General features: G+C 37.5%; 1 protein-coding gene across 4 annotated transcripts in view; it reads right to left on the bottom strand.

Annotated features, from left to right (window-relative positions):
• Positions 1 to 26066, bottom strand: part of DCLK1 (doublecortin like kinase 1) — a gene marked incomplete at both ends in the record, with an annotated part of 205533 nt that overhangs the window by 58984 nt on the left and 120483 nt on the right. For 2 of the 4 annotated variants that reach the window (XM_081327267.1, XM_081327268.1), the window contains 2 exons: positions 21322 to 21416; positions 22322 to 22340. In XM_081327267.1, coding sequence (XP_081183393.1) covers positions 21322 to 21416; positions 22322 to 22340 — 114 coding nt within the window. Of the gene's footprint in view, positions 1 to 21321; positions 21417 to 22321; positions 22341 to 26066 lie in introns of those variants that run through there. The other 2 variants (XM_081327265.1, XM_081327266.1) reach the window with 1 other exon arrangement.

Genomic DNA, 26066 nt, shown 5'->3' on the forward strand with positions numbered 1-26066 from the left:
AAATAAATAAAAATAAAATATGTAAATGGTTTCATAAATGTATTTCCTCTCTCTCTCTCTGTGTGCATGTATATATGTATGTATCACAATGGTTGGTCCCAGACACAGGACAAATCTCTCTCTCTCTCTCTCTCTCTCTCTCTCTCTCTCACACACACACACACACACACACACACACACACACACACACACACACACACATATATATATATATATATATATATATATATATATATATATATATATATATATATATATATATATATATGGGTTTTTCCCCACATAGAATTGGAGGTATCAGGGCAAGAACGAAGAACGAAGCTGAAGTCACCAGCCTGAGAATGACGGATGAGATTTCGTCAAAACGTTGCCCTGATACCTCCAATTCTACGTGGGGAAAAACCCGAATGACCAAAGATCTACATACAAACACCCGCGAAAACCTTTTTCTTCAAATCTTGGGTTTGACAGTGAATTAATCTGGCAGCTTCATGTCCCTTCCCTTTTCAAAGCTTTTCATTTGTATATTTGATTAAAATATTTCCCTTATTCTCACCTAGAGGATGACAGGTGTATTATTTTTTATAGCTAGCTCACATAAGTTTATATTCTTTGAAGAAGCAACATAATATCTGAGCATGGACTGCAAAGCTCCCCAAAACCACAGAGATTAAAAATTGTAAAGTTTTCTGTATCTGCTTGCTACCATCTAGTGGTATTTCTAAGGTCCAGAAACTGCAGTCCTAATAATAATGCTTCTTATATCAAATTCCCTTTGTTTTACTAAATAAGGATATTATCAATAGATTCTTAGCTAAGGAATTAAATTAAAGATATTTTTGTGCAACTACTTAAGAATCAGAGACAATTATAGTACAAAAGAAGGTAAAAATCTGTTCAGTGTATTCTTACTGTAATCTTTTGACCCATGCCTTATAAGAACTTCTAGAGTTACATTCATTATGCCTTAATCTCTATAACTGTTATGACTAATTTCTTCTTGTGAAAGGAAAATGTTACTTATCGCTGCCTTCTCATTTCTACTTTTCAGTGACAACACTGAACTTCATTTATTCAACATACAATATTAACAGATGGCTGCCAACATGTTTCTTGAAACAGTCCATGAACTGCAGAAGGCTCCCCAGTGGCCAAATGAGCCGAGTCAAAGAGTTATTCTAAAGATTGGCTCCAGTAGTATGATAAGAATATACAGGCCTTGCCCAAATGCAACATATTCTCCAATTCATTATTTCCAAACGTAGTTGCCCAAAGACTGAGAGTTCATGAAAGTTGAAGTCCAACACATCCAAAGAACATCAGGTTTAAAAATTCTCTACTGCTCTGATACTTTTATAATATTGGTAAGAGATAAAACAAAGCAGTGGAAAGACCTTCCCAGACTACTAAAGATATGTGAGCATCAAACTCTCATGATAACAATGAACCTTTTCCTTGGTTTTGCACAAAGAAAACAGATATTTTGCTGCCTGGTGGGAATGTACCAAATAAATTGAACATTTGTATTGAAAGTCTACAGCAGACATGTCAAACACAAGGCCCGGGGGCCAGATCCGGCCCGCGAAGTGGTTTTATGTGGCCCACGAAGCCATCCTGGAAACAGTGAGGGAATGCCCCCCGCTGCCTTGGCCCTGGCCCAGAGACCCTCCTCCTGCCAGAGAGCCTCAGATCTGTCCCACTCCTGCCCGAGCCCCCATAGGCACCCTTGATGCCAACGATGTAGAGCTGGCCACGCCCATCCAGTAGGCTATACACACTCTAGACACGCCCATCCAGTAGGCCACGCCCACCCAGGCCACGCCCACCCGACCCCCTGAGGGCAACCGCAATGCTGATGTGGCCCTCAATGAAATTGAGTTTGACACCCCTGGTCTACAGTAAAATCCCAGCAGAGAAGATATCTGATATTACCATGCAGTTTCAAAGTAGAAAGACATAAATTTCAAGTTTGCATATATTTATTTCTGTGTTTGCTTCAGTATATTATTTTAAAATAATATACATCATAATGTAATAAATGTCATTTATAAATGTCATTTATAATGGTGATATAGCTCTATTTTATTTAGATCACTTTACAAAATGGACTTCACAGATTTTTAATTTTAAGGGGAAAAACTGAATAACATTTAAAAATCAGATTACCCTGTGATCTTTGATTTCGGTGTACAGTTACTTTTCAACAGTATTAATAATAGAAACTTTCATATAAAACTTTTGATTTTTTAAAAATATGGAGTTATTTAAATATTCACACTGATTACTGACTCTTATTAATTTAGGCACATGCATGCCTAACATCTGAAGATCATCATCTATAATAATATGGTTGTCTTTACATAGAATCATTGAATTGGGAATGACCTAAAAGGTCATCAAATCCAATCCTTGGTATACTCCATTCCTGATGCATAACAATGAAGATTCTAAAAATCTCCAGTGAAGGGGAGCAAACCACTTCATATAGGAATTTATTACTGTCAAGAATTTTTTTATAATATCTAACCTATATCCTAATCCTTGAAGTATCATTCCATTAGTTCTTCTCTTACCATCTGCAGCAAGTGAGAATAAGTCCAAACCCTTTACAATAGAATTTAGTGTAGCTCATGATTATTTAATTGTTTCCACCAGTGCTTTTTTTGTAAAAGAAGAAGGTGCCGGAACTCACACATGTCGTACAACCCGCCTTGCCTACCCTACAAGGTTCCATCCAAAAAAGGTGCCGGAACTCCATTCTGAGTGTTCTATGAGGAAAAAAAAAGCCCTGGTTTCCACCAAGACATAAAGAGGATTGCTTGTCAATAAAGTTATATTTTTATCCAGAAAGTACATAGAAAAATTTCTCATTTACTTACATTTCCATCAGGTCATATGGTGATTGCAGCAGAATTTCTAAAATTTTCTTACTAAATTATTGCCCCCTACCAAAATAATACCACTATTTGGTTGAGTGAGTTTTATCTGATTTGTATTAAAATTTATCTTAGAGCTTTATCTTGCAGTTTTCATTATTTTCAGATAGTTACAAAAATGAGCTGTATTTCATTCAAAAAAAGACTCATACAAAAGGCATTCAATTACCCCAAAGAGCAACTGAAAGCCATTCTTATTCAAGGGTTCAGGAAAAATGCTTTTGTCCCTAAAACATAAAATCTGTATTCATTTATAATATTAAGCAGAGGAAAAATAGCATAAAATAAGATTAATGTAAATAGATTAGTAGATAGTTTTCTCACTTGTTTAAAGCAAATAATGGAATTTCAGAATGTTCCTGCTCAATAATAGTGTGATGAAGGATAAACCAAAGATAAATGGCTGTGGATTATTAATATATTTAATAATGTTTACACTGTGAATTCCACCGAGTTTGGTGGATACACAATTATATTTACATGTGATGTCAGCTTTAGTATGGTAAGGTCAACTTTAATTTAATGTTCCATTATTCTTCTAAATAGATTCATAAATTTGTTATAACCCAATGCATCTTTAAGGCTGGGAACTTTTCTGAAACCTACAGTATTTGCATAATACCAAAGATGGGAGCAAGCAATATCTAGTCACATAACTTCCTGCTTAAACTTTAATTCCCCCAACCCAGCAATAATTTATTAAGATTTGGGCTGAAGATATTACAAAAATATAAAAAAGAACAAAGGAATAATTTAAAAAATTAGGGATAAAAATTAGCAAGCCATGGTTTGTTCTTTATAACTTTGGATTACTACTTTGAGTCAGTCCTGGTGACTGCTTGGACTAGTCCCTGTAGCTTTCTTGGCAAGGTTTTTCAGAGGTTATTTACCATTGCTTCCTATATAAGGCTAAGAGTGAGTGACAGCCCCAAGGTCACCCAGCTGACTTTGTGCCCAAAGAAAGATTAGAGCTCACAATATCAAGTTTGATGTCTTAAATCAGTATATCAAACTGGCTCACTAAAATAAAGGTAAAGGTAAAGGTTCCCCCACACATGCATGCTAGTCGTTTCCGACTCTAGGGGCCGGTGCTCATCTCCGTTTCAAAGCCGAAGAGCCAGCGCTTGTCCGAGGACGTCTCCGTGGTCATGTGGCCGGCATGACTAGACGCCAAAGGCGCACGGAACGCTGTTACCTTCCCACCGTAGTGGTCCCTATTTTTCTACTTGCATTTTTTACGTGCTTTCGAACTGCTAGGTGAGCAGAAGCTGGGACAAGTAACAGGCGCTCACTCTGCTACGCGGCACTCGGGATTCGACCCGCCAAACTGCCGACCTTCTGATCGACAAGCTCAGCGTCCTAACCCACTGAGCCACCGCGTCCCTTCACTAAAATAAATACTAACATTTTCAAGTAAACACGTATTTTGCTTAAAACACATACTACAATCGTGGTGTTTTCATTTTTTTATTCCTGATAGTTTGAAAATCTTAATACACCCATTATTTCAGAGTTCAATATAATTCATTTTTATCTCAGTAATACTTAATATCTGCTCCTGGATCAAAAGCAGAACTCAAATACATGCTTTCCTGAGCGCTGCTTCCTTTAGATCTTCAACTTAAAAATGGAAATTGGAGAAACACGACTACACATGTTCTTCTCTTCTGCCCTAGTTAGACTACTTAGTACATTCAGGGGAAAAGCCTAGACAAAGTTTCATAGGCCATTTGATTTAGAATAGGGGACGGATGTATTTAATGAATGGAATAGCTTCATCATCTTAAACTTCAATTAATTAATTTTAGGATTTGATCTCAAATTATATTTCTATCTGACACAAAGAAATGTTATCTGAAAATATTTTGACCAAACCTAAATGCATATAGTATTTAGAAATACATCCAGTTAGGTGCATAATTATGCACAGTTTAGTCTCTTAATCACCTTTGCTCCTTATGCAAACCACAGCATTTCTGAAAAATATTTTCCATCCTAAATAATCAATACTTTCTTGCATCAGTAAAAAACAAAAAACACAGCCCAGTTTATGTGAATATTTACCTATACTAAGTAAGTACACTTCTTAAACATTTAGTTCCCATCTTGGAGAAAACTATCTTGATCCATGTTAGTATAATTTGATGCTACTTTTCTGTAGAACTCAAATACGTATTTTATAGACATTATCTGGTGATCCAGTATAAACTGAATTTATACTTGTTATACTTAAGAGTATAACCACCAAAACCAGTTGATGCACTCAAGGTGATTACACTTGTCTCTACCCGTTTCTGCTTGATTCAAAGGAATGAAACAATTATTTCTTAAATATCAAGTAAGAACAAGTACTTGCATGGGAAATTTTATGAGTTTTCTTGAGCATGAACTTCCATTAAATGTGTTCTTATACGGGCTCAAAGAAAAAGGTCCCAGGCCTTAGGGAAGTTGTACTGAATTTCCTTAGTTTGTATCATTGAATTTAGTAAGATATTGCCATTTCATTCATTTTTTTCAGTTTATTTTTGCTCTTTGCATTTATGAAATTCAGTCCTATGCAAACCGTACATGTTATTGCCATTTCTGTCACTCTTGTGCTTTTAATTTCTATTTATTGGATGAGGGTGAAGGTAGGTCATGATATATCTCAAAGTTTGAAGGACATTTAAATCTTTCTCTTAATGATTATTTCATATTTATGGAACTGTAATTCATGCTGCATCACTACAACAGGACAAACATTCTGGACTGTTACTGTGAAGTCATACACACTATACTTCAACAGAGTTGTATATCACAATAGGATTACTAAAGAAAAAAAAGATAATTCCAGAACAAAAAGGCTTGGTGGAAACTGAAGCACTCAATATAAATGGCAAGTCTAAATTTTAATTCAGTCTGCACCATTTGAAATGTCATCACCGTTAAACAAACTTTAAGAGGAAGTTCTTGTTTCAGTTTCTGGCCACCTGGCCACTTTTATGGCACACCTACATTAAAGAAAGTAGCTGCATAAAAGCAGGATTTGATCTGTAAGTACTTCACTTCCAGATCAGCTTAATTTAACAGATGGTCAACATACCACCATTACTCTGTGATGGAAAAGGAAGATCAGCACTATAGGGTTTCAAGCACATTTTACTGAAAGTTTTGTTCTGCAGTTCATTGGTAAATATTTTAAATGGATAACCTCAGTAATAGTCCTCAGGCTGAAAGTACATCAGTGCATACTAGTGCTTTAAGCATAGAAATTAATATATGCTGAAGATCTTTCTTCTGTTCTATTTGCAGCTTTAAGGGAGCTGTTTATGTCTGATGTATCACAGAAAAAAAGGTTGTAAATCAGAATGCCTATGATTTTGCCCAATATTTTTCCATAATATTTGTTATTGGGAAATAAAAATGATTGTCAGATTAACTTTAACCAAGGTTTTGTGTTTTCCAAAGCCTGCAAACTTATAACATTTACATTGCCTCATTGTGAAAAAACATTGGAGCCAGGGACATACATTTAAGGCCATTTCATATTCAGACTGAATATTCAGGCAATTTAAGTGTGCTTTGGGGAAAGAAAAACTAGCAAACTGCAGTAATCATACAGTATTGAATTTCTCATCTTTTAAAAATGCCAACTCCTAACATACACAAAGTTGAAGCCAGGGGATTCAATAAACAAGCTATATGAAAATACCCTTTAAAATATATTGTAAAGGGCAGTGAAGCAGTGTTGTCTATGGTGAGCAACATGATATTTTGGTAGTTTTCAGGTAAGATAACTCTTCCAGTTATCTTTATTTTGTAAAAAGCAGATGTCAAGTTCACATAAAGTGACAATCAGGACAGTAGGTTAATGCATAGATGAAAATGAAGGAACATGATTTTGTTTGTAACACATTTTTATTCAGAAAGTTTCACTATATCTCAGGGCTATATAGTTTCATTATATCTCAGGTAGAAGCAAAGCAGATGCTAAGGCAGAAGATGTTGGTATCATGACCAGAATGCAAATATTTTTTCTTTAATATGCTATTATTTTACATTTATTACCAGGAAAGGGGAGATATAGTTTTGCAGTTGATTGATAGATGAAACAATCAAGATAATTTTTAACCTTTTATTTTCTACTTTCAGTTACTTAAATTTCTTCAAGCTACAGAAAAAGAAACTCAATTTTGTGTCATGATTCACCGGGATTTCTGGGATCCTTGATGCTCTCTGTGCTTGATTGTTTCCTGATGTTGTTGTAGTGCTGATGTTACCTAGTTTGGTAATGAAATATCTGCAAGAAAACAAGGAAGCTCAGAAAACAGCAAGGATCCCACAGTTCAACCCTGAGCTACAAATATTCTCTTCTATCTGTCTCTGATATGTACAAGCTCAACAATATTTTGTATGTACTACAATAACTTACTATGGTTCATTACTCCAGTATATCAATTCAAGAATCAGCCAGGGGTTTGTAATGGCTGCAAAAGTTGATGAGTTAGCCGAGATGGCTAAATTGACTGCTTTGATTAAAGAAAAAAAAACAAAATTACTTTTGTTTCTACTTGGAAACTGCTTTTGGACTTTGTGCTTGAGGTGGGGGAAAAATGAAACTTTGATTTGGGGCTTTACTGATTATATAGGTTTGTTGTTATAGAAGTGGCTAGCTTATATTACTATGTAAAAGTAAAACATTGAGGTTTGATGCTATTATCTTATTCTACTGCACCAAAGGGAGTCAAAAGACAACACCTTTTCTTCTTTCCCTTTGCCCTAGACCAGGGGTAGGCAACCTCGGCTCTTTTATGACTCATGGACTTCAACTCCCAGAATTCCTGAGTCAGCTATGCTATGCTGACTGAGGAATTCTGGGAGTTGAAGTCCATGAGTCATAAAAGAGCCGAGGTTGCCTACCCCTGCCCTAGTCTGTTCCCTTCCCTTTTTCCTCCCTTACTTTCCCATTATTTTCTTTGGTATTTTTGTATTTTATGTTATAAACTAATAAAACATGAGTTAAAAAAAAGAAAAAAGAATCAGCCAGCATAATAATGGGATTTACATAACTTACAAATAAAGAAAAGCTTACAGTTCCAAACTAGGGTACACACATATGTGTTGCTTTTGCTGTCTAGGAAGGGAAAAGTTGGGATTTATTTATTTGCTTAATATCATTGCTATTGAAAAAGGAAAAAATAAATCTGTATATTTATTTAATACATTTTTGCTTTTCTTTTCTTTACCTAAGCTTCCAGATTCTTTTTTTTAATTCCTAGAATTCTCCAATGCTGTACTGTCTCTGTCAGCCACACTATATTCAGGTAGCTACTAATCAATATTTGCAGAATCAGGAAATGTCAATTTCAAGTGAATTGTTAAAATCAGGAAAAGAAGGAAATGTTTAATCTATCACAGCTAACTACTAGAGAATTTTGTATTTGTCTGAACATTATAATTATCATAATCAGAATGCTGAGATACTGAATTTCCATATATCATTTGTTTGGATTTACTTTTTACTTATTTTTTATTAACTAACTTTTTAAATTGTGTGTAATATTTAAACTATATGTATGTGATTAATGAGATAATTTTAATTCCTAGTAGCAATAACCAGGGCTCCTTTGAACATTTTAACAATAAACAAAAGATGCTAATATTACAAATTTTGTGGAGGCAAAATACAATAACTGAGGAGGGCAGAAAAATCACTTACGTTTTGGAAACATGTCTGGTAATTGAAGCCCATGCATCTTAAACCTGCCAAGATTGAGAATCATTGACATAAATCTACCATTCAGAAAAAAACCCTATAAAATATTCTCCAACTTCAAGGTTTCCTCTCTCAGCATTCACACCTTACATTGCCTGTATAGCTTCTTGTGCATAAGGAAAGGGAAAGTGATCTTGAATTAAATGATATTCTAAAGGTCAAGTTTTATTTTTGAACTTTTTCACAGTAATGTATGAATTCAACTGCCCTCTGGTTCTATTTCCCCCTCTCAAAACTCCAAACCAGTTATTCCTTCACCAAACAGAAATGACTTTTTAAAATATAGCTCCAGTCTCCAAGCTAATATGAAGTCCTTAGCTCATATCTGGTAGCACCCACAACATAACCCGTATGAGACTCACTAATTTTTGCTTAAACAATATGAGCTTCATTATTTCAACAAAAATGGGTATTTTAAAATATGGCTCCATGTTCTTTCATATAAATAAGCTTTCGACATCCAAGTTGCCTGAAAATATAGCTAAGATCTGAAAAGTATTTTTTTTCTATAGACAGAAATGGAACTTCTACTATTTGAACTATATCATGTTCATGAAAAATACCAATTTGTTTTTATTTTTCCATTTTCATTTTACAATATTCTGGTTAAAAGTGAAGGCTTTAAAATCATGTGATTTAATCTGTGCACTTTCTGTTTATTGATAATAAATATGGTAATGCTGCTAGTTCTTGAGAAACTAAAAATACATTTTGAAAAAAGATCTTGAGAATTCTAAAAATAGATTACCTTTTGGATAATCGTGTTTTGGCATTGTAGACTGTTGTTTAACAATCACATAATTTGATTGTTTAATTAAAGTGCAGAAACACAAGTAATCTTCCAGATCGTACATATCATGTTGCTATGATGATTATCAAAACATGAACACTCTATAACTTTTTTTAAAAAAAACAACAACTTCTAAATTGATTCCTATTTGAATTAAAAAGTAAAATCATTGTTTTACTAATTTCTTCTCTTGTGGAGTAGAGATAATTAATGTCAAAATAAGAGGCTCTCAATGTTAATTTTCAAGTACTATTTCAGGTACTAGAATCTATATGAAAATAAAAATTTTCGCAGATCATGTTACTTTTTTCTATTTTAGGTATAATAATCTTTTATAAAGCTATGGTAATTTCTATTAGCAAAAATCTTTAAGTGTACAACAATAAAAAAACTGTGTAGACTTCAGCACAGTTTTTTAAATGGTTCTAGTGGCACAAATTACATAAAGTATTTTACATAAATATTTAAACAGATGTTTAACAGCGCAAGAGCTATGTTCTATTGTTTATTACACCAAAATATCATATTATAATATATATTATGCTATCCATGGATCTTATGTTGTCTATTGTCTTATCATGACTTTATTTATGTCTTTAATAGAATTGCGCATATTTTTAGTTTAAGTCAAATGAAGGATATTTTACACTAAGATTATAAAGGGAAGATAAATGCTAGTAAGTTAGAATACATCTGTATATTAAAATGAAATATTTTACTTGCTACGGAAAATACTGTTTTTAATAAAATACATTGGAGAAATCTAGGTTGAAGATATAATCTCTTGTTTATATGGTTCTTTTTTTTTAAAAAAAAGGAAAAATATTTTCTTAGTGAAAAAATACATTACATTGTAAATAGTTCATTTTAAATGTTGCTATAAACTTCTAACCCTGAAGTGTTGTACAACCCCCACAACTCATACCCCATTCAGTTTATACCAGCTCTTGTAAATAATTGTACAGTAAATCCATTTCTTTTAGTGAGAAGGAACTTTGCTAAAAACTTGCCAATGAAAGGGAAACTTTATCCAAAATAGGTCTTCCTTCTTAGAAAGCATTACAAACTTTCTATAGCTCTCTCAGAAAATGTGCAAATATTGTTTTTCTATATGGGTTTCTTTATCTAGATGTGAGCTATAATCTAATGCTAGTAAGAGCAGAATAGATGTTGCCTCTGCTCGGGACTCTCCTAGGACTTTTGTGCCACAACTCCGTTTTGGTTCCATGACCCTACAAAGAAGTCTTCTGAAAAACACCCAACATACAGGAATAAAGAGATCAGATAGTTCCCGTGTATAAATACCTCTTCACTTAGTGAAGGTGGATTAGTAATTTATGCGATACTGTTTTCTCAAGGAAAATTAATAGAAACCTATATGGATCCCTCTAACATCTAATGTAATGTGTCAATGTCTTTGTATTGAATTATTTTCATGTACTGATGAACAATTCATTTTGCTGGGTTGTTGTTGTTTTTGCTCTTAAATTAACATTATGGATTTAGAAATAATATATAGTACTTTAGTGAATTATATGAAATAAAATGTGACAGAAACCCAACAGGAGTTCATACTGTGCAAATAAACATGTTAAAGTATCATGTGATTTTAAAAACTAAATTAATCTAAAGTATGAAATAGATGTTTCTGAATACTAAGTTGTTGGATTATATGACTATGGTGTAATTCTGTTCATATAAAATGACAAAAGATATGAAGAAGCTTCTTTGACTGGGAATGCTATCTGTTTAAAAAGAGTGGTGTTTAGACAATATTCTAAAAACTTAAAGAGTCCCTTAGAAAATTCTCAGGAGTTCATCAATCAATAGAATGAGAACAGCTGCCAGTACTCTTGAAATCCAACTACAGAAACTATTGCAGCCCAGTAATTTTGGCAGCTGCACAAATATATTTTCCCATGTCATGATTTTGTGATAGACCACAAGTTCTTGAGATGTAGAAGGCCTAGGATACTCACAAATGTTCATTTTTCTAAACGTCTTCCTGAGAATTTATATCACAAGATTGTGGTAGTAATGTGGCACTAAAATATTAATTATCTATCACTAACTTTAAAATTAATTAATGTATATTGAAAAGGCTACTACATGTGCAAAATACTTTTGATATCACTTTTATGTACGGTATGTTTCTTAATTTGCAGCAGTATTTCCCAACCGTGGCAACTTTTAAATGTGTGTACTCCTCAACTTGTAGAATTCTTAGCAATGGCTATCAGTTAATTGAAGTTCACATATTAGGTTTCCAGTTCAGCCCTCTGCTATTTTGAGCTGCTGCACTATCAGCCCCTTCTACCACAAAGATCCTGCAGGAGAAGGGCAGTATGGGCAACCGTGGAATCTGGCAGGGTGAGAACTATGAACCACAAACACAAAGCTTTTGCTCTGTCCCTGAATAACAGATACCATGCCCTTGCTGACCTTAATAGGGACACTAAGGAGACAGGTCAAAATAGTTGGGATGATGATAACTCAAATAAGCAGGGGATTGTGGTCTGAGATGAAGAACTTGTTTTGGACAGGGGAAAGTATGAATCAGGAATTACACGTCAGTCATGCAAGAAGAGCAAGACATCCAAAAAAAGAAGCCAACTTCTCGTTGGTGATTCAATTACAAGGGATGTAAATCTAGGAAAGGATACAGAGGTTTTGAAAGAGGTCAGGTGTCTTCCAGGTGCTACTGCCATCAGGGACAAGAAGTGTATTTTTAAGATAGTCAAGAATATCAGCAAGGAGTCTGATGTGGATGCTATTGTACATCTTGGCACTAACGATCTGTCCCAAAAAGATGTACTCTCTGTGTAAAATGACTTCCAGAGCTTGGGGCAGGAACTTAGCAGGATAGGCTGTACGCTTACTTTTTCAGAGGTTTTACCAGTGTATAAGGAGCAAAATGGAAAAGGCCAGCATATAGCAGAATTCAATATGTGGCTAAAGGAGTGATGTAAAGGGGAAGATTTTGGTTATATTAGTCACGATGTCTGCAGGTAGTCCAATGAAAAAGTGTACAAAAGAGATGGCTTGCATCCATCAAAGAAAGGGACTGAGTTACTTTGCAATAAATTCAGTTTTTTCTGGAGGAATATTTAAAGTAAACAATGGGGACAGTGAATTAATTAACTCTAATCAAACAAGTGGTAAGAAAATAGGAGAACTCAGGCACCACACAGTTTATGTAGAAAGTAAACACAGGGTCACTCATAAAGGACTCAACTGTCTATCCACCAATGCACAGAGCATGAGCAACAAACATAGTGAATTAGAAATTCAGGTAAATGAGGGCAGATATGATATTGTTGCCATTATGGAAACTTGGTGGGATGAAACCCACAAATGGAATACACAGCTATAGGGATTTAAATTATTTAAAAGAAACAGACCAAATAAAAAGGAGGTGGAGTTGCTCTGTATATTTATTTATTTATTTATTTTAATTCCATTTATATCCCGCCCTTCTCCGAAGACTCAGGGCGGCTTACAAGCTTAGCAGTATAAGAAATAACTACATCTCTACAGAAATAGAGCACAATGATGAAAACTGTCTTGAATGCATTTGGGTCAATATAAAAGGGGGAAAATGACATTGCCATAGGTGTATAATATAGGCCACCCAGCCAAACAGAGGTAATAGAAGAACTTTTTGCTAGTCACTTAACGAAGGTCTGTAGGAAGCACATCACAATAGTAATGTGGGACTTTAATTACCCTGACATCAACTGGGAGACAAACTCTGCACCAAGTGGAAGATCAAACAGATTCCTGACAAACCTAGCAGACAACTCTGTCTCCCAAAAAGTAGAGAAGGGAACTGGGGGATCAGCCATATTGGACTTAATTCTCACTAACAGAGATGAAATGATGGAAGTTGTTGAAACTATAGGAACCTTTGGGGGGGGAGTGATCATACAATATTGGAATTCAACATTATGCAAGCATAAGCAATAGTGTTGTGATTCAGGGTCAGCCTGTGGGTTCGGCATTTGGGTCGGATGATTCAGAGGAGGAGGAGGGGGGTGTTGGAGAGGTTGATGAGGGGGTTGGAGAGCTTGCTGATGAGAGCCCTCAGCCAGGCCCCTCCCACCTAGTCACGACGCAGACCCATCTGTGTGAGCCTGACAGCGTGGATGAAGATGACCCACAGCTGGCCCTGTTCAAGGACGCCCGACACAGGAGGCAGTCAATCAGGAGTAAACAGAGGAAGGCAATGGGGCACCTCAGAAGGAGGCAGAGAGAAGCCACGCCCTGAACTGTATAAAAGGGGAATGCGTGGGAGGGCTGGTTTGCTGAAGGCAACCGCTTGAATAGCTCCTGTTTCATGGTTCGTGTCTTGTTCTGTTTGCTTTTGTGTCCATAAATTTGGCAGGCTTAGTTCCAGCCTCTTGCCTTCTTGTAAAAGGAGTTGTCCCTGCCTTTTCTGCAGGGCCAGTAGCAGGCTGGTACAGAACAAATAGAACACAGTCAAACTAGAGTCTTGGACTTTAAGAGAGCTAATTTCAACAAACTTCGAGACAGTTTGGGAAGGATTCCATGGACGAGAATCCTCAAGGGGAAAACAACTCAAGAAGCTTTGGAAATTTTGAAAAGTGAGATTATAAAAGCCCAGTCTAGCACAATATCAATGAAGAAGAAAAATAACAGCTGTCAAAAGAAACCAGCATGGCTGCATAAGGAACTCTCTGATAAATTGAAAACCAAAAAGGACAAGAATAAAAAGTGGAAAGAGGGGCACATAACTAACGTAGAATATCAGCAAATATCCTGAGCCTGCAAAGATGAAGTGAGGAAAGCTAAGGCTCAAAATGAACTAAGGCTTGCGACAAAAGTCAACAATAAGAAACAAAGCTTATTTCAACATGAAAAAAACAAGAAAAAAGTTAAGGAAATGATTGGTCCACTACTGGGAGAAAGTAGCAAGAACACCTTCAACAAGCAACAGGGAGAAAGCAGAACTACTCAACTCGTTTTTTGTATCTGTATTTACACAAAGGGGGAAAAAAACTAGTCCAACCTATCAAAAACAGTACCATAAAAAACAGATTAGAAACAGAAGTTAAGATAGGCAAGAAAATAGTAAGTGAGCACCTGTCCAGCCTAGACGAGTTCAAATCACCAGGACAAGATGGACTACACCCCAAGGTTCTGAAGGAACTGGCAGATGTGATCTCAGAACCACTGAACTATATTTTTCAAAGATCCTGAAGCACTGAGGAACTACCAAAGGACTAGAAAAGAGCTGATGTAGTTCCCATCTTCAAAAAAGGGGAAAAATGAATCCAGGAAACTGCAGACCTATCAGCCTGAACTCAATGCCTGGGAAGATCTTGGAAAAGATAATCAAGCAATGAATCAACAAACACCTAGAGGCAAACAAAGTCATTAACCAAAGCCAACATGGGTTTGTCAAAAACAGATCATGCCAATCTTATTGCATTCTTTGACCAAGTGACAAAAATACTGAACCAGAGGAATGGTGTGGATATAATTTACTTGGACTTCAGTAAGGCATTTGATAAAGTAGACCACAACCTGCTACTTGATAAGATAGAAAAATGTGGGTTAGAGAGTATCACCACTAGATGGATTCATAGCTGGCTGACCAGCCGTACTGAACTGCATCTACATGGAGGGAAGTGTGCAGTGGGGTGAAAAGAGTAAAGTTCTACATTTAGGCAAGAAAAACCAAATGCATAGGTATAGTATAGGTGATACCTTGCTCAATAGTAGTAACCAGGGCTCTTTTTCTCATAGAACGCTCAGAACGGCGTTCCGGCACCTTTTTTTGGAAGGAAAAAAAGCTCCCTCTGAAAAGCCTATTGCAGGGCTAGGCAGTCTTGGCCCTTTTTTTGTGACTCGTGGACTTCAACTCCCAGAAATCCTGAGCCAGCCATGCTGAAGGGAAAGAGAGAGGTTTCCAAGTTGAGCCATGCTGGCTTAGGAATTCTGGGAGTTGAAGTCCTTGAGTCATAAAAGAGCCTGCACTAGAGGAGGACATTAAAATTATTTACAGGGTTACTTCTTTAGGAACTAAACTTTTAGAATCGAAAACAGCTAATTCAAAAAAGCCAACAGGAAAGAACCTCACATTTTTCATCTGCTTCTGTCTTTTGGAAGGTAAAATTAGATAACAAAATAATCTATTTCCTATGCTAACATCTCTGCAATGAAATCAATAAAGGTAACAGGAAAGAAATGAGAAACAGGCCTTCAGATGGCTCAAATCGAAGGAAATGAGATCCGTACAGGCTAATTTAAAAGTGAGAGGGTAAGAAGGGCCAAGTGTGAACAGGTTGCTTAGCAACCTGCTTAAACAATCTCTGTAACTTTCAGCTCCCGGTGCCTTGCCTTTTTTAAGCTGGGAAGTTGAAAAAAAAGGCTAAAAAGAAGGCAATAGAGTGCTATCAAGGAAAATGTATAGATATAGCCAGCAGACATTTAGGGAACCTTTATTTTTAATACACTGTTCAAATTTTGTTTTAATGCCATGGTGATACACAATCAAATGTAGTCAGTCTTTTTTTTTTAATCCCAAAGCATCTGTTCGTTAAATACAGTATAACAAAGTTTTGGATGATGGAATTATTTTTTATCTAAGGATAACTAATGATAACAGCTCTTAAATCTGTTATTTTATTTTTGCACAAAAAATTGTATAATTTGCATTTGCATTCATTTACAAATAGAATATGTTGTTAAAATGTATTGGTGTTGAAATAATTAGTGCATATACCTAAAACCAGTTTATTGCATTTGGCAATTGTACTAAAAAAAATCTCATTGTCAACCAATATAATTCATTTAATTTGAAATCAAGTGAAAAATTGATTTAAATTATTTTATTAAAACAAATTAATGGCAATTCTTTTATAAGAAGTTGCCTCAAACAGACTTCCGGTGGCGGCGCGGCGCCGGAGACAGCCCTTTCGGGCTGCCCGCGGCTCAGCTGTGTTATTTCCACCCGAAACAGCGCCGATCAGCTGTTCGGGTGGATTTGAAGCCCCCTCCTCGGGAGAAGAGGAGGGGGTGAGCCCTCAGGTAGGGGTTGAGTTCTCCGGGGCCGCCTGAGCTTAAAGCTTGGGCGGCTGAAGGATCGAACTCCCCCGTAGCCTGGGCTGCTCCCAGCTGGTCAGCGTCTCTGCTCCGTGATTTCTGGAGCGGAGCCAGGCGTTTGCGACCACCCCTGCCAGAAGGAAAGACTATGGAATAAAAGGAGCAGGCAGAGCGGTACAGGAGGAAAAGGTGAAGAGGATTTTCATTGCTGCTTTCTAGCTTAATGGATTTTATAAATTTAAAAGTGAAAGTGCGTAGTAAGTGAAAGTAAAGATGGTGGCTAAATCTCTCCCAAAAGCTCTTTGGAGTGCTGGAACTTCTCCGGTGCAGCATTCATCATTGCAAGCGTTGTTTCTTCCTGATGTATTGACACCGAAGGATTTACAAGATGCTCTTGGAAAATTTGCCCAGGTAATTCTGGAAGCAATGGGTGATAAATTTGCAAAGATGGAGGAGAAGTTGGAGAAATTGGAGGAGAGAATAGAAGAGAGGATGGAAGAGAAGTTCAGAGTGATGAAGGTAGACATTTTGTCTTCAGTGTATAGAGTGGCTGAATGTGTGGAAGATTTGGATGAAAAAGTGGAAGATTTGACTCAAAAAAATGCCATATTAGAAGCAAAAGTACTGGAAAATGAAGATTTAAGAGACAAAATGGACAAAGAATTGAGTCTTGCTCAATATTACCAGATGCAGTACGCTGTTAGAATCAGAGGTTTAAAAGAGAATATTAAGGAAGATCTAAAGCAGCTGATTTCTGAGGCTTTGGAAGTAGTATTGAGGCAGCCAGCATCTGAAATAAAGGGAGGCATGGATAAAGTGTTTCGTGTGAATTCATGGATTGCCAGACAGAGAAAGCTACCTAGAGATGTGGTGGTTTATTTTGCAAAGAGGGAAATTAGAGACGAAGTTATTCAAGCTGCTTATGGTACTAAAGTCGTGATTGCTGATCAAGAAGTTTTGGTTCTAAAAGAAATTCCTCCAAAGATTTTAAGGAGAAGGAAGGATTTTACATTTGTAGTGCAAGAGCTCAAGCAACGAGATATAAGGTTCAGATGGGAGATTCCAGTTGGGTTGATGGTGATGCATGAAGGTAAAAGGTACCGTTTGGCTACTGTGATGCAGGTGCGTGATTTTTACAATAACGTTTTAAAAGCAACCCCATTATCATTTTTGGAAGCTGCAAAGGGATCTGGAGAAGGAGAACACCAAGAGGCTGAAGATGGACAGACAGAGGAGAATGGTGCTGGAGGAGACCAAGCTACAACTTCTTTGGATGATTCTAGAGAGCAGAGGGAGACGCGTGCTGCTTTAAAACGATCAAAAAAAAAATAAAAGAATAAGATCAGCAGAAGTCTATGGAATTTCTAAAATGTATTTACAGCCAAGTAGTGGGAGGAGCATGGCCTAAAAAAGATAGTCCTATTTAAGCAAAAGATGCTTTTAGTTGGATTATATGCTCCTAATCAACAACAAGTTGACTTTTTTAGTTTATTTCATACAAAGTTTACCTAGTTGGATTATAAAATTTTTATTTTTATGGGGGATTGGAATGGTGTTTTGGATGTACAGATGGACAAGGCTGGAGCTTTTAAGCGCGGCCCAAGTCATGCTAGACTGTCTAAATCCTATTTTGAAATGAAGGATGACTTGGAACTGCGAGATATTTGGCGTGAAAGACATTCGCATGAAAAGGATTATACTTTTTTTTCTGACAGACATCAATCTTTTTTCAGGATCGACTTTATTTTGTTGACTAATGACTTTTTTTTTAAGGATTAAGAAGGTAAAGATATGGGCAAGAACTATTTCTGATCATAGCCCAGTTTGGCTAGAGATTTATAAGGAGAATAGAGATAGGCGCTCATGGCGCGTAAATGAGAATTTGTTTAGAAACCAGAGAAATGTGGAAGAATGTAAACAGTGGATGAAGGTTTTTTTTTTTTTTTGAAATTTATATGAATAAGGGCACCTCTATGGATATGGTTTGGGATGCTAGCAAGGCCTATTTGAGAGGGGTGTTGATATATATGAACAATAAACATAGATGTGCTGTGGAAGCTAGGAGGGAAGAATTGGAGAATGAAATGAAGGAAAAAGAAAAGGCTTTGATTTTGAATTTAGAGGTTGTGAAGTCTAAGGAGGCTATTAAACTGTTAAGAGGAATGGATTGAGTATATCCAGAACAAATATGGGACTAAGAAGTTTCATGTAGTATTTGAATAAGTCTTCCTTTCTTTTTTTTTCTGTTTCTTTTTATATATTCTATATTAATAGTGTTTGTAGTTATCCTATGTGAGCTAGAGAGTGATAGATTTTAGAGTCTATGGTTGTTAGCATATGGTTGTTTATGATTCTTTCTTTGTTTTTTATACCTTGTACTCAGCTCTGGGAAGTCGGGGGGGTGGGGTGGGGAGGGGGGGAGGGGTAAGGAGGGAGGGATAGGGGAGGGGTAGGGGGGACTGTCAAAGATAAAATGTATGATAAAACTTTTCAATATAAAAAAAGAAGTTGCCTCAAACAAAATGAGTTTGACATGCCTGCTCTAGATAGTTGAATGCTCCAAAATAAATTCTAGACCAGGCCTGTACATGCAGCCTACCAAGCACCCTTGGACAGAGCACAGACTTTAAAAAAAATAATAATAAAATCACCACCACTGCCCTGAAAGTCATGTTGCCTAGTGCCTCCATGGCTTACCATGACCACGAACTCCAACACTGTAGATGCTCCTCTAGTCACCAAATCATTGATTAGCCCACCAGCATTACTTTGCAGACCACAAAGATTTTTAATTTATCAGTGTGGGCCTTTCCCTTCTACACGTTGCACAGACCTCTTCTAGATTTTCCTCTTGCCTTTCTGAGTTAACTCCTTGGTCTGTCATTGAGCAAGAATTGACTTTGTAGGGAAGCATATTATCATTTGATGTATATTTAAGATATGTTCTACCTTTATTTACCGATTATATAATATTTGTATGCAATCCACATGGCGAGGTTTGGGGCAACTTACAATATTTTTAAAATCATAAGATTTAAACATAAAAGCAGGGCTTTCTTTCTCATAGAACGCTCAGAATGGCATTCCGGCACCCTTTTTTGCACACACACAAAAAAAGCTTTTGCACAAGATATGCTACTCCCTCTATTGGCTTTCAAAAGCCTATTGGCTTTCAAAAGCCAATAGGAATTGCTGCTGAGCGTACCAAAAGACCTGGCCAGCAAACGTTCCACCGGCAAGTTGTCTGTAGCAAAGGCGAGTTGGCAGGAACTTTGCATCCCTCCCTGCTACCCAACTACAGCATCTTAACTAGGTAAGTAAGAGAGGACAAGGAGTGGGAGGTGGGTTCTGCGGAGTCCATGTGCACTCCTTCCTTGTGCTCACCCGTGTCAGCCAGGCTGGTGGCCTACCTGGTGCTGGAACTGTGCCACCGTCACCTCTCCCTGCATTCCTAAGTGGTCACCCTGCATCGCCTGGCCCGCACCGCCTCTGCCTACCGCCCCGCACATCCCTGCCATATAGAGCAGGCTCCGCTGCTCCCACAGCACCAGCTGCGCTGGCTACGGCCCTGGGGGGGAGCCTGCCACCAACAACCCTCGCACCCATGACCGCAGCAGTGCTGCCCCCCCCACCTCCTGCACCCGCCAAGATGACAGTTCCAGCACCTTTTATTTTTTTTTTAGAAAAAAAGCACTGGTAGTAACTGTGAGAGTCATCTTGGAGTCCTAGTTGACAATCACTTAAATATGAGCCAGCAATGTGCTGCAGCTACCAAAAAAGCCAACACAGTGCTAGGCTGTATTAACAGAGGGATAGAATCAAGATCACATGAAATGTTAATACCACTTTACAATGTCTTGGTAAGGCCACATTTGGAATACTGCATCCAGTTTTGGTCACCACAATGTAAAAATGATGTTGAGACTCTAGAAAGAGTACAGAGAAGAGCAAGAAAGATGATCAGGGGCCTGGAGGCTAAAACATATAAGGAACGATTGCTGGAATTGGGTATGTCTAGTTTAATGAAGATAAGGACAAGGGGTGACATGATATCAGTGTTCCAATATCTAAGGGGTTGCCACAAATAAGAGGGAGTCAAGCTATTCTCCAAAGCACCTGAAGGCAAGAGAAGAAGCAATGGATGGAACCAAAGAGAGCAGCAATTTTTGACCTTTCCAGACAACTTTTGACATGCGAAGTCAGTGGGGGAAGTTGGATTTGCTTAATGACCACATGATTTGCTGAACAATTATAAAATCAAGTGCCACTCACTTAACATAGACATGGAAGTTCCAGTCCCAATTGTGGTTGTAAGTTGAGGGCTGCCTATATCAGCAAAAATGCAGAGCTGTCAAAGCTCACTCTATTCCTACTTTGCCTGGAGAAGCCAACAGCTGACTTACCAAGCAAAGTAGAAGGAACAAAGATCCAGCATCTTTGGATTGCCACACCCATGGCCAAGCAAAGAGAAGATGAGGGAGAGAACCTCAGAGTTCATGTTGACAATGTTCCTATTTTTCATGCAGAAGTGGGTGCAAAATGGAAGCATTTTTCAAAATTTGCTACAGCTTTGCATGGGTAACCTCTAGGGCTAGCCATTTATCAAAATGTCCCATCAATCAATCAACCTTCATTTTTTTATTTATATTCATTAGTAAGGAATTCCTTGTGTCACCATTTTATGGAGATTGCAATATCAGAACACATGCTAGATTAAGAAACTTGGTATCAAGCGTTTCACTTGGCCATCTTCAAACCTTGCATTTTCTTACCCTCTGTTTCCGCAAGCTTCCTGGGCTAGTAGGAGAAGGGCTTGGAGACTTCCCAGAACGGGGAGTAGAAAGCTGACTTCCAGGTGTTCCATTAACTAGAGAAACATAAAAACAGACAAGAAAACATGGGTTTGGACCTGGCACCACTATAATTAAACACCAAAAAACATATTGCTCACATTAGCCAACACTTTAGTTTGCCCTTTGCAGTCTGAAGTCATAATAAGAATTAAGTAAAGATGCTCTGAAGCAATTAACCACTATAATGTGGGTTCCTCTGTATTCAATTGGTATACATTTTACTTAATAAGTGATTGGCCAATTTGTATTCAATCTGTAGCCACAATGAAATTAAAAGCATTGTCTTCAACTCTGGACTGCTTACCCATGCAAAAATATATATGAATAATTATATTTGCTCTTTAAAAAACCCTTTAACAATTGGTCTCTTCCCCTCCTTTTGAGAGATGAGATGTTTTATTGTTATTTTTTTTATAAATATCAAATTATTGCATTATATTAAAAGGACATTTATTACTACTGATTCTAAATTGGAACTGTTGGAAATATTTCTGTGTGATACATTTGACCTAGGCATTAACTTATCTGGGACTCTTTCATTTATAAGATCACTCACTCATCCTTTCATAGTTGCCTTCATAAAAATGAGAGACTTCTAAACTGTTGCTATATTCTCTACAATTCCTTCCTACTTACATAACATTTGCCTTAACATTTAATACAAAAACTTCACAGCTGTAAAATAGAAAACGTAGGCAAATAATGCTAACATTGCTCTGAAAAGACAGGACACACAGACACAGGCACACACACACACACACACACACACACGCTATATTATAAAATGTCTTTTCAAACATGCTATTGCTAGGTCACAATTATATTATATATCATCCATAAAAAAGCAGTAACCAGCAGACATCCAAATTCTCTAGCACTGATATTTCCACCCGTGATACTAATAAGGCATTGAACTTACCTTCTATGAGTTCTAACATGGAAACAGACTTATTTTTAATCTGATAAAGCCAAGCAGGAAAATATTTGCCTTTTGTACTACACTCAGGCACTGGCAGAAACAGGAAGTGTTAGGATTAGTCAAGGGTTGCCAAAGCAGCTAACAGAGAGAGCTGAATAAAATGCCGGATTCATAAGCTAAAGCTTTTTCTGCGTAAGGCTGACGTCTTCCGAGCAGCAGTAGGAGGTGTAGGTGCTGTCTTAGGGGCTATATCAAAGGTATCAATACACAAGGATGCTGAGCAACTGCAACCCTCACTCTCTTCTGCCAAGCCCCCATAGCCTTATATGCTGCTGCACACTGAATCATAATGAAGTGCCTTTGGGAACAATATACCAAATTACTCATCTGAAAATCACAATAATAATAATAATAATTTTTATCAAAGCTTAGCTGACTGGTAGCCTCCGAATTGCTACTCCCAGTAGAAATTTTAAAATATTGCCAGATGGGAAGGATATTTTTCTTTCCCATCTGCCAACAATGCACACTGATAAATATTCTGCCTGGTTACCTAGATGATGTGTTCCTTATTCAGCTCAGACACAAAAAAGCACTTTGTGGAATGATAATTAACTATTACAATACTGTTATGTTAAATTTGTCTTTGGAAGCTTCTTTTTTGCACATTGGATTAGAATAGGAAAGTTATAGCAGTAGCACAAAGGTAGGAAACCCGTAGTCCTAGAGATGTAATAATCCTAGCCAATAAACCTTAGCAGCCCTAGCCAAGAGCTCAGGAACATCTGGAGGCCAAAATGATCTTAAACTTTGAATTGGTTCTTAAATTCAATTACTATTACAGCAGAAAGGCTTAACATTAAATTTAAAAAAATCAGCTGTTTAAATCATGTGAACCTTTGGAAAAATTTTGGTGAATTAATGCCAAAGACATTTGCTTGTGAATTACCACTCATTCATCAATAACATTATCAGTGGGGTGTGCTTGGACATGGATAATCTATAAGAGATAACAGTGTATTCTAAGGGAGGAAGACTGGCACTAATGTTGCCAACAACACATTACTGCTAGCATGATTAATTGCTTTGCCTCTAGATCATTTTTGATTAGAATTATGACTATAGCACAAATTTGCATTGGACTTCTATTTGATTACTGTTTCCCTAAACACTTGTTTAACTTTCAAGCAAAAGCAATAGTTTAGAGATAGAATTTTAAATGCTAAACCCTCTTTCTGTTATCTCTAGTTCAAAAAAGTTAAAAACTTTTCAACTTGTAGCAGAAGGAAAGTTCTACAAGTGTAAACAATAATAGACTTCCGGTGGCGACGCGGCGCCGAAGACAGCCGGCTCCGGGCTGTCCGCTTCGCAGCTGTGTTTATCCACCTAAAACAGCGCCGATCAGCTGTTTAGGTGGATTTGAAGCCCCCTCCTCGGGAGAAGAGGAGGGGGTGAGGCCACAGGTAGGGGTTGAGCTCTCTGGGGCCGCCTGAGCTGTAAGTTTGGGCGGCTGAAGGATTGAGCCCCCCCGAAGCCTGGGTTGCTCTGAGCTGCGCAGCGTCTCTGCTCCGTGAATTTTGGAGCGGAGCCAGGCGCTAGCAACCACCCCTGCCAGAAGGAAAGACTTTCGAATAACAAGGTGCAGGCAGAGCGGTACAGGAGGTCAAGGTGAAGTGGACTTTTACTTTTACTCCCTGGCTCAATGGATTTTTTAGCTTTAAAGTGAAAGTACGCAATAAGTGAAAGTTGGGCAAGATGGCGGCCAAATCTTCTTCTAAAGTTCTTCGGAGTGCGGGAACTTCCCCGGTGCAACAGACATCGTTGCAAGCTTTGCTTCCTCCTGCACCTCCTGTGGCATTGACGCTTAAGGACTTACAAGATGCTTTTGCAAAGCAATCCCAGGTAATGTCAGAAATGATGGATGATAAGATGGTAAAGCTGGAGGAGAAACTGGAGAAATTGGAGGAGAGGATGGAAGAGAAGTTTAGTGCAATGGAGGAGAGGATGGAAGAGAAGTTCAGTGCAATGAGGGTAGACATTTTGTCTACAATTGAAAGCGTGGCTGAATGTGTGCAACGTTTGGACGAAAAAGTGGAGGATCTTAGTCAAAAGAACTCTATATTAGAAGTAAAGGTACTGGAGAATGAAAATTTAAGGGATAAAATGGACGGAGAATTGAGCCTTGTCCAATACCATCAGATGCAGTATGCTATTAGAATCAGGGGCTTAAAAGAGAATCCTAAAGAAGACTTAAAGCAGCTGATTTCTGAGGCTTTGGAAGCAGTATTGGGCCAGCCAGCATCTGAAATAGAGGAAAGCATGGATAAAATTTTTCGTGTTAATTCATGGATTGCAAGGCAGAGGAAGATACCTAGAGATGTGGTGGTCTATTTTACAAAGAGAGCAACTAGAGATGAAGTTATTCAAGCTGCTTATGATACTAAGGTTGTGGTTGCTGAGCAAGAAGTCCTGGTTCTAAAAGAGATTCCTCCAAAGATTTTAAGGAGAAGGAAAGATTTTGCATTTCTTGCACAGGAACTTAAGCAACGTGATATCAAGTTTAGATGGGAGATTCCAGTCGGATTGGTGGTGATGCACGAAGGTAAAAGATATCGTCTGGTTACCGTGGCTCAGGCGCGTGATTTCTACAGCAATGTTTTAAAAGCAACCCCTCTATCACTCTTGGAAGCTGCAAAGGGATCTGGAGAGGGAAAATCTCAAGATGCTGAAGGGGGACAGACAGAGGAGAATGGTGCTGGAGGGGATCAAATTACAGTTTCATCGGTTGTTGCTGGAGAGCAGAGGTTGACGCGTGCCGCTTTAAGATGAGCAAGACAAGTACAAGAGCAAGATCAGCAGAAGTTTATGGAACTTTCAAAGCGTACTTACAGTGAAGCTGTGGGAGGAGCGCGGCCCAAAGAAGTTGCAGGGGCCATTGAAGATGTGCTCCAAAAGCTTCGGGGCGCCAAGCATGGCGACTAAATTTCTAACTTGGAATGTCAATGGATTAAACTCACCACAGAAAAGAAAGAAAGTTTTTCACTATTTAAAGCAATTTAAGATTGATGTTATATGTTTGCAAGAAACGCATATTAGGGTTATGGACCAAAAGTATTTATCGAACTCAAGGTTGGGCACGCAATTTGTTGCCTCTGCGATGAATAAGAAAAATGGAGTGGTTGTCTACGTTAAAAGTACTCTAACAGCGGAACTAATTGAAGTAGATAAGCAAGGAAGATATGTTATGATAGATTTGCTGTTAGAAGGTAAAAAAACGCTTCTAGTTGGACTGTATGCTCCTAATCAACAACAAGCTGATTTTTTTAGTTTACTTCACACAAAGGTTACCCAATTGGATTACAAATCGTTTATTTTTATGGGGGATTGGAATGGTGTTTTGGACGTACAGATGGATAAGGCTGGTTCTTTTAAGTGTGTTCCGAGTCATGCCAGATTGCCTAAATCTTTTTTCGAAATGAAGGACGATTTGGAACTGCGAGATATTTGGCGTGACACTCATCTACATGAAAAGGATTATACTTTTTTTTCTGACAGACATCAATCTTTTTCCAGGATTGATTTTATTTTGCTGACTAATGATTTTTTTTCTAGGATTAAGAAGGTAAAGATCTGTGCAAGAACTATTTCTGACCATAGTCCAGTTTGGTTAGAGATCAATAAGGACAATAGGGATAGGCGCTCATGGCGCGTAAATGAGAATTTGTTTAGAAATCAGAGAAATGTG

The sequence above is a fragment of the Vipera berus genome (genome assembly GCF_964194415.1).
Source record: "Vipera berus genome assembly, chromosome: 4".
Lineage (NCBI taxonomy): Eukaryota > Metazoa > Chordata > Lepidosauria > Squamata > Viperidae > Vipera > Vipera berus.